General features: G+C 49.1%; 1 protein-coding gene across 9 annotated transcripts in view; it reads right to left on the reverse strand.

The window, feature by feature from the left end:
* GATAD2A (GATA zinc finger domain containing 2A) overlaps positions 1-16,220 on the reverse strand; it is an 86,260-nt gene that overhangs the window by 10,709 nt on the left and 59,331 nt on the right. For all 9 annotated transcript variants that reach the window (XM_023534576.1, XM_011366706.2, XM_011366704.2 and 6 more), the window contains 2 exons: positions 934-1,066; positions 676-807 (listed from right to left, as the gene is read on the reverse strand). In XM_023534576.1, the coding sequence (XP_023390344.1) occupies positions 676-807; positions 934-1,066 (265 nt within the window). The remainder of the gene's footprint in view (positions 1-675; positions 808-933; positions 1,067-16,220) is intronic.

A 16,220-nucleotide genomic window follows, 5' to 3' on the forward strand; every position in this document is an offset into this window, starting at 1 on the left:
GCCGAGTCCACTTGCCAAACGCGTAGGGAGAGAGCTCAAGCAAACTCCCAAGTCAGACCAGTAAGCATCCTTCTGTTGCTCTCCCTTAGAGGACATGTATTCTACATACTGTCAGCCGTCCTGCCCGATATATATTCACTTCCTGGTTTAGTGACAGTGGTTATGATAAACAGGAAGGCAGCTGCATTACTGACCAGGAAGCTTCCCAGAAACCTAACAAAACAAACATGAACCTGTTCCACCTGGTAAACTGTGCTTGAAGCAGCATTGCGAAGAGCTTTGGGGACCAGGGGAGGTAGCAGGAGCAGGAGCCCCAGGACACAATCCCACAGCAGCCTCTGCTGGCCAGCACAGCCAGCCACAGGGCAGGAGGCCTTTCTGCAAACGGGCTTGGGACAGAAGTGTGTTTCCAGCAGCTTCAGATACCTATCTGCATTCCATTAGCTTGATGCTTTTATAGGGAGTTGTTTTACGTATTCAGATCTGGAACATTCTAGATTGAGTAATACTCCGATATCTTTTCACTTTGACATCCTTTTGGCTAAATCAGAAACTCAAACTTCAGCCTGCAAGTTTCTATTCAGACCTCAGCCCTCACGCACCCGGGGAAACCTTTCCAACCTGACTCTGAATGGCTCTCACTGATCCTCAAGGAGGGAACAGACATGCACACACCTTCTGGGTGGTGGTTTCCTTTTGTATTTGACTCTGCCGCAACTTTTTCAATAAAACGAGCTTTGCTTCCTCTAATCGTAACTCTTCTTTTAGTTGCTTAATCATCCTTTCTCGTTCTTCGGGGCTGCTTTTCTGTCAGCAAAAGAGAACAGGGTTGAAGAGGAGGTCCAGCAGCTGGGAGCACAGGCCTCACTGTTAATAGCTGCACTCGGGGATGTCACTGGGTGGGGTGGTCCCCAGCAGTGGGACAAGGCTCACCATGAGGGCCTCAGTGCTGGTCTCCTGCAAGGTCTCCTTTGGAAGCCCATTCACCCTCGGGCTCACAGGCTGCTCGTTGTCAGAGAGCACGATCACATCGGGTGAGGGGGCTCTCCTTTCGGACTTCATGTCACTGTGGAGGACGAATAGTAGGTTGTTACCAGAGCATCTTAACTATGTTGGATACTGTCCCCAGGGCCTCACATCCTGCAGATATCCAGATTAAGATACAGACACAGCAAGGCGACGAGCACAAGTGCCCCACGGGCCTCCACAGTCTCTCCTCCTTGTGTCTTCCCTGATGGCCTCCCTACCACCCACCCAGACTGTCTTCTCTCACTGCACTCACCACACGGCACCCCTCCCAGCTGGGACAGCTCTTGGTGCCCACCTCCATGTCCCCAGGGATGAGGACACTCCTGTGCCTGAAGGTGACAAAAACATTTTGGAAACCACCACCATTCCTTTTTCTACCATGTGGCTAGGTGTTGGATTAAAAACACTTGGCTCTAGATCCTGGCTGAGGCTGCCTGCTGGATATTCTCCCTGGGCCACACATGGCCTCTTCATCCTGCCAGTGGCAACATGGAAGGAGTAGCTGCATGTTTTGAAACAGACTAGAAGAACATGCAGCACATTTTTCTCTCGCACATCTGGATACTCTTCACCTACTTGATGACGTGCTCATAAACTGGTGTCCAGCAACCCCTAACCCCCATACTCTAACAGTAGGTGGACTGATCTGGTGCCAAAGCCACCCCTGCCCAGCCTAAATGACTAAGACAGTGACCACCAAGGGACTGGTGCTTCTATGAGAATCTAATGCCTGATGATCTGAGGTGGAGCTGAGGTGGTGATGCTAGTGCTGGGGAGCGGCTGCAAATACAGATGAAGTTTCATTTGCTGGCCCACTGCTTACCTCCTTACATTAGGAACTGTAGCCCAGTTCCTAACAGGCCATGGATTGGTACCAGTCCGCAGCCCAGGGGCTGGGGACCCCTGCCCTAAGACATATACACACTTGAGCCTCTGCTACAGCATCACTGACCCCACACACAGGACCAATGGGTCCCAGAGACAGCACTTCACTCCCAACCAAGCAGTTCTGTTTGCTGATAGCACAATGTAAACTTTCCCTTAAGATTTGGCCTCAGCACTTGTGCTGAAGGAAAATCGGATTCTTCCTTTCAACGGCTGTAAAACCAACCAAGGATCAAACACATCCACTAGGTGGCACTGTGGCCCAGAGAACAAACTTGATGAAGTTAACTGGAAGCTCAAAGTTGTCCCACTCTTTCAAGCCCTTACTTACATCCCAGCTAAGCAGGGGCAGAGTACAGATGGAGAACTGGTGTTTGAATAGCCCACTGAACCGCCTTTTCTATTCCTGGAGGGAGGTGCGCCTTCACAGAGGACAAGACTCTGAGGATTCTCTGACTACCCCTGGACCCTAGACCCCCATCCCAACACTAGCCAATCCTAACCTTGATTCCCACAGCTGCCTGGTGGCTGCACCTCAACATTCCTAGTCCTGATCTGATTTAACCAGCACAACTAACTGCCAGCTGGCCTCTCACAAGAAACCAGGGGAGTGGACAAAAAAACACCTATTTCAAGTTATACAACCCCTCATTGGGGTTATCAGACTGCATTCTCAAGTCCAGAAACTGCCTGCTGTTTATAAAGTTATTCAAGACATCTCACTCAGGCCTCATAAATCAAAGACCGATGCAATTGAGGAACCACTGCTTTTTCTAGTCTCTGTCTCCCTGCTAGCTGTCCGTTCCACCCAAGACCAACTCTCAAAGTGACTTAGGGGCTCCAATCCCAGGTTCTCTGGATGTGCACAGAGACATCAAGAAGATGCAAGGCCCCAGCATAGGAACTTTGGTGCTAGTCTTGGCCTGGCCTAGGTAGGCTCCAGGTGGCTGCACATAGAGGAAGCAAAGAGCCCAAGCAGAACCACATGAAGGTTTAGACAGCAGGCATTTCCTGAGCAAGTGTGCGCTGAGATTACAGTGACCTACAGCGATTAATCACTTTTTATCATCTCACTAAGGGCATGCACTTCTGAAGGTGAGATGTATAATAAAACTGAAATTTGCCTGAGGGAAGAGGACACGGTGAGGGACCGAGGCCATTTGGAGGCTGAAGCTCCCTGAGATGGCCACTCTGACCACAGCACTCCCAGGTCCCATCTTGGATGAGACTAATCAATAACTCGTCCAAGAGATGATGTCATCTTCCATCAATGATCACTCAGCATCCCAGCAGCCAGCAGGGAGTGAACTTCCTGTATGCTAATCAGGCCACCAAAAAGTCATGTGACAAAGGCATTTCCCTCCTTGGTCACATGACCCTTTAACTGTGCCTTCCAACGTGAAAACCATGGCAACAGCCAGTTCTAACCGGTTTGTGACAAGCAGCCTTCATTTTGAGAAGTGAGGTAGGGTTCAGGTGCTGTCAGAAAATGGAGGCTTCCAGTTCACCCTGGGGCTGCCGGGCTGCAAGCACTTCCTCTGTGGCACCCGCCCACAGGGACTGTGGTATGTTATAGGCACAAGGCCACCTCTTCCAAACACAGAGGGGTCACCAGCCCCTCTAACTGCCAACATGAAAAACTTTCCTAAGCTCCATTTTTAAAGCAAAGGTGCTTCAAGTCAGTTCCTTCCCAGAGAGTTCTTTTAAGTCAGGAAAAGGAACACCCACTTTTGATACCAGCTTAAAATTAACGTAGGCATTCTTATTTACAAATTTGTTTTAAAATATAAAACTATTTAGGCCAGGAGAACAAAAGCAGAGGAAACCTATTCCAACAAACCAGGGGAATAGTGGTGAGGCAAAGTACACTATTTCAAGTACACAGCAGCCACCTGGGCACCAAGTTTATTTGGAAGCTACATTATTTCAGTGTAACTCCAATAAGCCTATCCTGCCCATCTTGAAACCCCCTATACATAACAGAATGATCGAAAGATTTTATGTGATCCTATGAAATACCTGGAAGCAAGCCAGACGGTTATCAGCAAAAATGGTCTCACTACCTCCCCGCCTTAGGCTGGCCAAACACAAAAGTTATGCTACCTGCCAGGAACTTCCATCAAATTTTCTGGAGGGAAGGCCGGGATTATAAACCTAACTAACGATGGGATTTCAGCTGCTCACCAGTCAGCAGTCAGTGTGAGGTTAATATTTAGTGTCCCACCCACTCCCACCCCAGCCCAGTCTGTGCTAGAGGAAGCAGTCTCATCAAGGGAATGCAGAAAGTGTCCTCCGTGGCTCTGACCTCTGTCATTCTCTGAATGGGCCTGCCTGATATCAGGGAAGGTGTGCTTCATTCACACTCGTTCATTTGTTTATTTGTTCATTCACTCACTCACTCATTCTCTTACTCTTATTTGCTAATTGCCCACCTATGAAGCAGGTGTGGTGCCAGGCAGTAGGGATAAATCCCTGGATAAAAGGCAGTTCCCATCCTGGTGGACAGGACAGTCATATACCTTGACTCCAGAGCAGCCAGGGCAGCTTCTCCAGAGCTTGTAGAAATGTAGCATCCCACTGCTCTAGACCTGCTAGATCAAAGCCTGCACTTTAACAAGATCCCCAAGATTACTGCACATAGTAGAGAAGTTGGGGACGACTGTGGGCCCAACGAAGCTTCAGGACAACAAATTCCTCCTTGGGGTCAGCAGCAACCATTCCATGCCAGAACCCGCTCTCTCTTCTCTCCATATCTCTCCAGCCCAGCGGCTGGGTGCAGAGGCAGGTGGGCTGCTAGGTGCGGTTAAAGGTGGGGTGGGAGGTTTGCTAGATCAGCACCAGCCTCGCCTGTTCCTTCTGCAAATCTCCACCATGGCCTCAGTGCGTTCTTCCCACTGGAGCCCATTCACATCTCCCACTAGCCTCTCTAGTCTCTGTAGCCTGGGCTCCTCCACTTGTAGGCTCCTCCTGCCTTCACCACCATTCCCTCCACCACATCCCCAAATCCCCCAACTGAGCCACAACTCACACCTCAAGATGCACTTCAAACTGTCTGTCCCTGGTAGGCTCATCGCTCCCACACCCTGCCCCCTGGAGCATGATCAGCACTCCCACAGTGCATTCACGGGGAACACCCACACTGTATGCATGCCTGAGGAAGCATTCCTAGCCCTACCCCCTAATGTCCATCTTGTGGCTAGGAAGCTCAGGGCAGAACTCTGGGGGTCCCACTTAAGGGCAGCAAAGGCCTGAGCAGAACACCCTGCTAGCAACGAGCTTCCTCACCCTCACTCCAACAAACTCATCCAAGGAAAAGTGCCTCCACTTTCCCACAGTGCCAGCATGGCAACCCCGAGCCAGTTTGCCCACACTGTCATTGTCCATCTTACAGGCAGTTTCCCCCACTCCAATCTGGGACTGGAGGCTGTCAAAGGAACAGCAGCCAGGCCCCATGGCCCCACTCAGAGCCTGTCTCCACAAGGCCTGGGGCACTGCAGCTTCCTGTGAGAGCCAGGATGCTCCCAGGGTGACCCAGTAAAAAAAAAGTCAAGAGAGAGGGGTCCAGCCCTAATGTGACACCATGGCCCCAGAAGAGAGGGTGAGGCTCCCCAGAGCCAGAGGGACAGGAATCTCCATCTAGTGCCATGCTGGCTGGGTGTGGGGGAGGACACAGTCTCCTCCCAGAGCCCATGGCTGTGCTCACAAAGGACAACCGTACCAAGTCTGCATACTTGGGGTGGGGTGTTGTTACACCCCCACAAAGCTGCCTGGGTCTTGGTTTCATCTCTTATAAGTGAGCTTAGGGCACAACACGTCCCTCTCTGTGGCTCTCTGACAAGGATGCAATAGTTCTTGCCCAGCTGCCCCTCAGGGTTCAGACACCCTAGGAGGCTGCTGCGGTAGTCAGGGCCCTAATCCTTCCTGAAGCAATAAGGAGGATGGTCATCAAGAATGTGGTATGTCATACAGCAGGCAATCGGCCAGCCACTAAGGTAATATCTGAATATTCTCAAACCTGGGAGGGCAGGAATTGTGTCTGCTCTGTGGGCTATGTGCCATGCACCCACTCCCTCTTCTTCCCTGGTACCTCATTCCAGGATGGGGTCTGTGAGTTCACAAGGAACCCAGAGATGCCCACAGACTGATTGGTAACCTTGCATATGTGGGTGGCTATGTCCACAGGCGCATAGATGCTATGTAGCTAAATAATGTGCAAATTCACTTAAAAGGACATCTGAATTCTGTCATTATGTGTCTTTTCAAACAACAGGCCCTGGAAATCCAACCCCTAGCCTGTAAGTCCAGGACTTTGGTGGATGTTAAGAGGGAGCTCTAGGCCTTATGAGCCACGCTTCTCTTGCTCAGGCCTGCTTCCACGTCTGGAAGTGTACTTTCCCTTCTAATAATTTTTTTTTTTTTTTAAAGAAGTAGAAGGAGCCCTAATACTCATGAGTGACGAAACCCCATACAGATGACCAGCACTCCACCGTGAAGAGGCCCTCTGCCCAGTTTTGAGAGCCCTGTGGAAGCAGCTTATTTCAGCTGACCCTCACCTATGCTCACACCCTGTCCAGTCCTGTCCTCATGATCTGGGCTGGTTTTGTGGCTTGCTCTCTGAACTGTGGGAACGTGGAAGAAGCAATACTGTGAGCTTTCAAGACGAGGTCACAGGAAACTTGCAGTTTCTACTTGGGCCCCTGGAGTGTGCACTCTTGGAAGTCTGAGTGTGCCAAGACCACCCCAGTATAGGACCCCAAGCTAGCTGTGTGAAGAAAGGGTCTCTGAGGGTCACAGAAACAGACATGGAGATGGGCCCAATCATCCCACATGAGTGATAAAGCCACACGAGACATCCAGCCCAGTTGACTCGGGATTGCAAGGACAAGAACCCAAGAAGCAGCACCCAGCTGGGACTAGCCAACCAGCAGACCTGACAGACAACCCCACACCAATACATCAGTACTTTAAATCACTAAGATAATGGGGCAGATGGCTCAGCTCTGCCCCCAGGGAGCTAGCCCACACCACGGTAACTCCTTGTCCTCCCTCAGATTGTCCTCAACAGAGGCCACCTACCCTAGATACTACCTTGGGATTGAAAGACAAGGTGGGGGAAAAAAGTTTCTTCTAGTAACCACCCCTGCTGACCCTCAAAGACACCCTCCCCACCCCCGCCGACAACCAGCGCAGTTCTCCTCCACAAGGGAGGGGGCACGCCTGCTTGTGGCAAATACAGACTTGGGATAGGATGGATGTGCAGGCCCAGAAAGACCTGGCTAGAGACCAGAGTGGCCCAATGAAGAAAAAGGATGAGGAAGGGGTCCCAGAGGAAAGGAGGGGTCATCCTCAGGCCTGGGAGCCACCATGGCTTCAGATACCACCTGGAATGGCATCTGAGTGAAAGCCAGAAAGCATTTCCACATGCTTAATCCAATGAGGAACCCCCCAACCCCTGCACCAATTCCAGAAACATTTTCAGAAATAGTTCCCTGGTAGTCCTACCACTGGCACTATCTCACCAGCAGGCACCTGGGAACTGGGTGTCTCGGCACACACATTTCTGGGACCTTTCACGGCCACGTGGGCGTAGCAGCTGTTCATTGAGACCCCATGTGGGACTTAGACACCCTCCTCTTCCCAGAGGCCATTCGCTCAGAGATATGCCATGTGGTAAGAAAGGGAACTCTGCTGCACAGACAGACTGCGCCCTAAAGCCCAAGACTTGCCTGCCTTTGGAGAGTGTCTGGTCCCCTCCCCAGACTCTGGAACCCTGCAGCCCACCCACTTCTCACCTCTTTGCTCTACTCCCTTCTTGGCATCCACTGCCACTTCTCCTAACCCTGTAACTTGACACCCTGTTGGCTGGGATGTCAAGAGAAAAGCCCAGAGCCTGCTTTGAGGGGGCCGGGAAGTCAGAATACATTTTGCTTCTCAGCCACAGAGACCATGGAGGTGAGCGGCTTCGATGGGATTTTTGAAACCCAGCCATCACTCTTTCTGGAGATTTCAGATCCAACTATCACTCTGGGACTCCATTACAGTGCACCCTGCCCCAGCTACAGCTGAACACCTCAGGAGAAAAGGAGGGAGCACATGTGGCCAGGCTTAGGCCTGTGAGCCCATGTCCCCTTCAAGGCTCCCAGTACAGAGGCAGGCAGTCCCAGGGTGCCTGGCAGAAGCAGAGGAGCAGTATGCCATCAACAAGGTCAGGAGACATCCAATCTGTCTTGCTGGAGCTCCTTCTAGGTACATAGAAGCCCGTGAAAAAGTCACACAGCCTGTAAAGGGAAGCCCAGAGGACCTCACTATGACTGGAAGCAGTGACAGGGGCAAGTTTCAGCAGTGTGAAGTCACCAAGAGCTGTAGAGGCAAGGTGAAGGTGGGCAGAAGAGAGGACCTCCTGGGACAGCAGCTTGGAGCAGCCCCACAGAAAGACCCCAACACCAAATGACAAAAGGGCAGCCTACAGGACCAGCTCCTGCCCAAGGAAGTCACTGCAGCTTGACCCTGCCAGCAGCCAATCTGTCCAGCTTGCACCCAACACCACCAGTAAGGTTTAATCCAATTCAGCTCTGCTCAGAAATTCGGGAAGGGGCACTTGTTAACAACAACTAGTCATAAAACTAAAAGGCTGACCTATGTCAGGTTTGAAAAATCACCCAGGACATTTACTAAGCCTTTACAATAGCCATCCCTGTGCCAGCCACCAGGATGCACCTTTCTATGTAATCCTCTCAAATGCTTGACTGTCACCCCCATGCAACGGGTGAATAAAAGAATGAAGGGAGTGACCTCTTGAGGTCACATGCCCATGGCCTGTCGATAACCTGGGTCCATACCAGACCTAGGCTCCTGTGGCCTTGACAGGGCTGCCCAACTCTGGGACACTAAAGGCTGCCGTGTGAACTCTGTACTGCCCTGTGACCTAGGCACCCTTCTGGTTGGACTAACTGGGTGCCTGTGGCCTGTGGCCTGCAGAGGGTACAGGGTGGGAGAGGATGGATCTCATGTGACCCTTAAATCTCACGCCTCTACCTTGGGTTACCAAACACCATTTTTGTACTAGGTTAAAAAGGAAAGTGTTTTTATTCATACTTAAAGGACTGTGGATGGCCAGCAGCACCTGCATGTTGAGTCCCCAAATTGATAAAGAAATGACAGTGTGAGGACACGGATAGGGTCCTCGGACCTGACTGAGAAACAACCCTCACAACACACGGACCACTGCTTGCCCCATGAAACTGGGTGGGGTTTTGGAACTCAAGAATCCAGGTTCCCAAAGTGAAAGGGCTCTGGGAGAGTGAAAAAAATGTTGAACACCAACTGCGCCAGCCACAGCACCAATGCTAGTGTCTCCTCCTTCCTCTGGGTCCCCTGATAAAATGCCGAGCCAATCTTCCACCAAAGAGGACACAATGAGAACCGAAGAGTACTCTCTAGCAAGAAAGGACTCTATGTATCAGATGAACCCAAACGCACCTCCTGGGATGTGAGCTTCCTCATGAACTCACAGAAAGAGTCCCCTGTGTGCAGGTGTAAACCACACACAAGAAACAAACATTGCTTTCCAGCTTGTGATGACCACACACGTTTGTGATAAATGGAAAGTGCACACTTTGCCTAGAAGTTTCCTGTCCGCCTTTAAATATCTGTTTCAAACGGCTGGATCCTTCTCCACTTTCCTCTGGCAAATCCCTTCAGGCTCAGGTGTCCTCCCACCCCCAGATCTGCTCCAGCTGCTCTGAGTCCAGCAGCCACAAGACTCCACTCAAGTCAGCCAGGAGGACCAGGGGGACCAGGTGCATCTTTGCAGCTCTGGGAACCTGGCCCCATCACCAAATCTCACTAAGCCTCGGTTTCTTCATCTGCAGAATGGATGTTGCTGACCTTGAGGGGACCTTATCAAATTTAAAAGGTACAAAAAATGCATCTAGTTGAAGATCCTCACAGAACACAATGTGCACATTCCGGGCAGCCCCCTCACTTTTTCTGCTGTGAATTAACTCCTCCGGCCACCTGCCCTGCAACCAAAGATCTCTGAGGACAAGGTCCCAAGGTGAGGGCTTCTCTTTCTTCCACTGTCTGACCTCAGTAGGACATAATCCACTGTGCCACCTGAGATGTGAGCACAGAGCCCTGCCAGGCATCCTGGCCTCTGCTCACACTAGACAGCAGGGCTGGGCCCACCTGAGCTCCTCTGCATTACACCGGGCTGGCTGCTGTAAGGCAGCGGTTCCCCTTTAAAAAAAATAAATTCTTAAAGGTCCTCGGGATCCTTCCAGGGGCTCTGCCAGGTCACTGCAACACTAAGACAACATCCGCCTTTTTCGCCAAGTTGGGACAGCAGTGCCAAACTGTGCCAGAACTCAGTGTTGTCACACTTTGGGCAATGCCCTAATGAAGAAGGACAAGCTATTGATTGTATTAAACTTTAGCCCTTGAGTATGTGTCTTTTTAATATTCTGTGACAAGATAAAGTACTCCTGCTACCTGAAGGAAAGACTGACAGACACACTGTGGTTATTCAGACTTGGGTGTCTGGCAGCCATTCTCCCCAAAGTGCTCAAAACAAAACCTATTGCTTCAAGGAAAACAACCAACAGTATTTGTCAACAATGATAAAGTCTTACCTTCCAATAAGCAACATGAAGAATTTTGGAAAATTTGTATTTGCCACTGTGAGCTCAACAGCTTCACAATAGATCAGATATTAACTAATCTGATTCTGCGATACTAAAAATGAAATGTGTTAGTACAGCTGATCCTTGAACAATGCAGGCTCAAGAAAGACCAGCCTTCAGAAAAGATGGTGGGCTCCAAGGGTGGGGTGAACTGCTCAGGCAACACAAGGGTGAATGGAATCAGGCTGCCAGCTACCCTTGTTCTTTTCCCACCACCTGCTGCCCGCTCTCAGGCTCACAACTATGATTCACATGCTTGTCTTGAGAGAAAAATCTCAGAAATCTCTTGCAAACAGGCCTTTTCTTCCAGGACACATTGTGATAACTAAGAAAATGTTCCTCTCCTGACGTGACCCCTGCTAATCCCACCTGAGATTATACACGCCCTTGGGGGTTCACAGGCATTCACTCCTGCTTCTACCAGTTCTACGCACAGGCCCCTTCATTCTGCTCCTTCATCAAGTTAGGCGGCTCTGAGACAGGGTGAGATCCCTCAGCCCCAGTGCTCCAGCCAGTACACTCACCACTCCCACCTCCTGGGTTGGTTGTGGTTCTGGTACAACTGCTCTCAGCCAGCAAAGTAGAGGGCTGGTCAGAGGCCCTCCCTGGCATAAAATGACCTGAAACAGCAGCCAGGGCCCCAGTTACATGGTGAGCCTGTCAACACCTGACAAGCAAAGCACTAACAGGAACATGTGCTTTGTGAGAAGGTATCAGAAATTGCACTGCATCATTATACCAAATAATTTCAAATGATCTTCAAACTTGCTTAACTCATACGTGTGAAGAGTTCCTTACAGCTGAAAGATGAGCACTTATGATGCTTACCTTGATGACCATGCACAGAGGCCGCCACACAGGACATCCCCAGAAGGCTTGCACTGCCCGGTGAGAAATTACCCTTTCCATGGCCAGAGGACGACACCATTAAGGCCTAACAGGGAGGTGGTGACATGGTGGAGCTCCTTATCTGTCACCAGGCAGGCTCATGTGAACTGGGGGGTCATTTTTGGAGTGATAAACAGGGCACCCAGAGTCTATCACCCCGATACCCTAAAATAATCTAATGACTTTTAGAAGTACAGGTAAGCCTCTCAAATTTCAATTAAACCTGGAATAAGATATGGTCCAGAATAAACGCAGGTGGATAGAGAGAGAACTGGGATAAGGAGCCCACAGGGAAGGAGAGAGGCACAGAATGAGGAAGAGACAGAGAGGCCATGGAAGTCTGGAGGTGGCAGTTGAGGTAGGCAAGGATGCACAGAACCAGGAACTGATTTCCAAAGGAACGTACCTCTTGGTTCCCACACGCTGAACACGCTAAAAACCCAAGCAGGCTAAGATTTCTAGTTGGAGCTAATGGAGCCGCTCCTTGAGACTGCCCAGGCTCTCCTGGAAGTTGCCCAGCAGCAGACAGAGAATTAGAAGTGAAAGGCAGTGGCCAGCCCACAACAGGTGCTGGGGAGGGGCTGGGCTCTGAGGGGCCTCTCACAGAGTGCCAGAGCCCCCACTCAGGGAAGTAATGGTCACAAAGAAGAACAGCTTCTGGCTGCAGGACTTCCAAAGCTCTCACACAAGACAGGGGGATTAATCCCTGTGAGGAAGACTGCAGGAGAGCCAGGGTGAGGGCCACACCCATACCTACCGGGCTGTGAGAACCAGGGCTCTTTTCTGAACCGTAAAGCCCACAGCTGTGTCACATTCACCCAGCTCATTCAAGGATACACATTCCAGCAGACAGCTGGCTGGCAAGCAGGCACAGCTGCAGTGGGGCATGGTCCTGAGAATGGGGGAGCGGGGCCGCAGGTCTGCACATGGCAGGCGAAGACCCCCACCCATCACCAGGCAGGCAAGCAGCCAGCGCAGCAACGATCACCCTTCTGTTACCAAGGGGAAAAGGATGATGGTCATACAAGCAGGCCAGGACCTGGACCCAGACCTCTCTGGAGACCCACTACCTAAAATGGTAAAGACTGACAATATCAAGTGAGAATGAAGTAGCCAGCCCCGACATCTGCAAGAGTAAAATGGCCTGGACACTTTGGGGAAGAAGCCTAGTAGTTTCTTTGAAACAACTAAACACACACCTACCCTGTTACCCTAAAATTCAACCCGTTGGTGTTACCAAGAAAAATGAGGACCAATGTCCATATAAAGACTTCTTCAGGAATGATCACAGCAGTCAAGCTTACCCAGCTGGGTGTCTGTGGATAGGCAAGTGGATAATTGTGAATATCCACAAAGGAGTCCCTCAGCAAAATGCTGATATACATAACAGGGATGAATCTCAAAGCACAGAGAGTAAGAGAAGCCAGACCACACTAAGCTCAAACTGCACGACTCCATTCCAAGGAAGTTTGAGAAGAGGCAGGATTAGTCTAGAGTGGGAGAGTGTACCCAGTCAGGGAGGGCAGGAAACATGAAGGGCTTGAGGGAACTTTCTCAGGTGATAACAAAGTTCTGTATCCAGCTAAGGTTTTGGACTACTCAGATGGATGCCTGTGTGCAAACCAAACCAGGAGAGGCTCACACGGTATGCACTGGCATTACTTCCTGCTAGAGCAGGTAGCCCTGGTGTTTGTGTTTTATCTTTTCTCTCCCAGGCCGTTGTAAAGAGTGTTGCCCAAATAACAAGAACTCTAGCTACATGGATTCATCTTGGAAAACTTTAGTGATGTAAACTTTTTCCTGTAGGCCCCATTTCCACACACCCCCATGTGGCTGCACTATCATGTTATTTTGGTTCATTTTTGCTTTGAAAGAGGACTTGGGTGATAATGTGAGCGCGGATGATGTGCCCACAGACACCACTGCAGGCAGCCAAGCCCTGTCTTAATTCCATGTAATCAGCCGATGAGATCCCTGGGCACAGGAAAGGTGACATCTATACAGATGTGTCACCTCCCACTACCCCCTCAGTAAATGCCAAATCTCAAAAGAAAAACGAGGCAGTGATTCTGTCATTAAGGACACTAACTTCAACAAAGGTGTCCTGTTTTGCTGGCCCAATAAACAGCACTTTTGGTACATGATACAGTCTGTCAGTGCTTCCAAGTGCTTGCCCAGAGAGGTGGAAAGCCAGAAACACTAAAGCCAATAACATCTCTAATGGCTCAAGATGCTACTGCCAGCTTCCAGTAAGCCAAGGGCCCCTTGGTGAAGACAGGAGCCCCTCCCACTCACACCGTGCACGAAGCAAGCCCTTGTTCCCAAGTGAAACTCCATCCCACAGCTAATGATATGCACTATGCAATGTGGGCAGGGGAGAGAGGAAGATACACCCCAATGGAAGTCAAGGACAGGCAGTCACCAGGATACCTGTGCCACACCCGAGGCCCACATGGCAGACTGTTAAGAAGAGAAAATGGGGCTCCTAGTCTGTCTCTGCCCTGCCTGTGTTTCCTCCCAGGTAAAATGAGGAAGTAGAGATGGTCTGCTCTGACATCCAGTGTCTTCCACCCCACTTGAGCCATACCCCTCAACAGTCTCCCCAAGACCTCTGCACATTCCTTCATAATAAGGTATGCCAGACAGTAGTGTGATCATTTAGCATCCTATCAATTCTGTCCCCAAGGACCAGCACAGTGCCTGTTACAGAGCAAGCCTGGTCCTAGCCTGCTGACAATCCAAGGCATATTCAGATATGTTTTCAGTGAAACATAGAGGTGACTGTTCATGGAGCTAACACCCCACACAGGCCATGGGTTACAAAAGACCCAGCCCTTACCTTTCAAGTGTAGAACCTCTGGAGAAGCAGCTCATGTTCTACTGAATTAAATGCTCCTCCACCCAAGACAAGGGCGGGGGGAGTGGTGGGGGCTGCGGGGGGCAGGGCTGTTCTCACCTGTGTGTGGCCCAGATTATTTCTGAATATCAGCAATTTGTGACAGAGACTCTCTTCCATAGAAAAGTGAAGGAATAGAAACTACTTCCCACAGCAACAAAACAGAGAACCCAACAGTGTTCATTACCCACTCTAGCCTCATCTAATTAATGGTTCCAACTTGGGGTGGGGTGGGGGAGGATAGCATGTGCCCCATGACCTTTGGGTTGGCCTCGGAAGACCAACAGGCTCACAACTTCCACCTTTGTAGATTTTTTTTTCCTGTGAGCACACTTATGGATGTTAGAAGAGAAACCAAACTATTTTAACCACATTTTTAAAAAAACATCCGTATTAAGGTATAATTTGCATACCACAAAATTCATCCATTATATGAGTACAATTCAATGATTTTTAGTAAATTTAGAGTTGTGCAACCATCACCACAATCCAATTTTAGAACACTTCCATCACCCCGAAAGCGCCCATGAGCTGTTAATCACTGCTACCACCCACCCCTCCCCTACCCTTGGCAGCCACTGCCTTCTCTCCATCTCTACACCATTTGCTTTTTTGGTTACTCCCTGTAGATTAAATTCTACAACACATAGCAGATCTCTGGGTCGGGTGTTTCTCCCTTGGCATGAGGAGCCTGCAATTCATCTACTGTTGTAGCACTGTATCAACAGTTGGTTCTTTTCATTATCATAAGGACATAGCACAGGGATATGTGAATTGCTTCCACTTTTTAGCTATTAAGAATCATGCTGCTATGGACGCCCATGAACCTGCCTTTGTGTGGACATGTTTTCATTTCTCTTGGGTACATTCCTTGGATAGACTGCTGATGTAGTAAGTTCATGTCTAAATTTGTAACAAATTGCCAAACTGTTTATACTGTTTTACATTCCCACCATACATCAGGGCTCATTTCTCCAAATCCTCACCAACACTTGTTATTTTTTCATTACAGTTATCTTGAGACAATTGTTTTATGGCCTAGCACATGGTTTATTTTGGAGAATGTTCCATGTGCTCATCAGACAGTGTATTCTGTAGTTCCCAGGTGGCGTGTTCTATAGATGGCCCCTTAATCAAATGGGTCGACAATGTACTTCAGATCTTCTAGAACCTTGCTGATTTTCTGTTTAGTTGCTCTACCAATTATTGATGGTGGAGTACTGAATCTTTAATTGTAACTGATGAATTGTCTATTTCTACTATCAATCCTATCAGCTATGCCTCAAGTATTTTGGGGTTCTGTTGTGAAGTGGATATACATTTATGACTATTATGTCTTCCTGATATATTGTAATAAAATATCCCTCTTTGGCTCTAGAAATATTGTTTGTCTTAAAGTCTATCTGATATAATATAGTCATTCTAGCTTTTTCTTATGATTACTTATGGTATCTCTTTCCCACCCTTTACCTAAGGATGTAAGGGGTAACTCTTATAGACAACATATAATTAAGCTGAATCTTGCTTTTTGATCTAGTCTAATTTCTGCTTTTTGATTAGAGTGTTCAGACCATTCATATTTAATGCAACGATGAATGTAGCAGGATTTACATTTGTCATTTTGCTACTTGTTTTCTATAGGTCTTCCTTCTTTTTTATTCCTGTTCCTCATTGACTGCCTTCTTTTGTGTTAAATACTTTTTAGTGTGCCATTAAATTCTTCCATTGATCTGATGGTTTTTTAACTGTATTTTAAAGTTATTTATTTAATAATTGCTCTAGGGATTACAATCAACATCTTATTAACCTATCACAATCTACTTCAGATTAATACTAACTTG

This window comes from Pteropus vampyrus, unplaced genomic scaffold (genome assembly GCF_000151845.1).
Source record: "Pteropus vampyrus isolate Shadow unplaced genomic scaffold, Pvam_2.0 Scaffold126, whole genome shotgun sequence".
Lineage (NCBI taxonomy): Eukaryota > Metazoa > Chordata > Mammalia > Chiroptera > Pteropodidae > Pteropus > Pteropus vampyrus.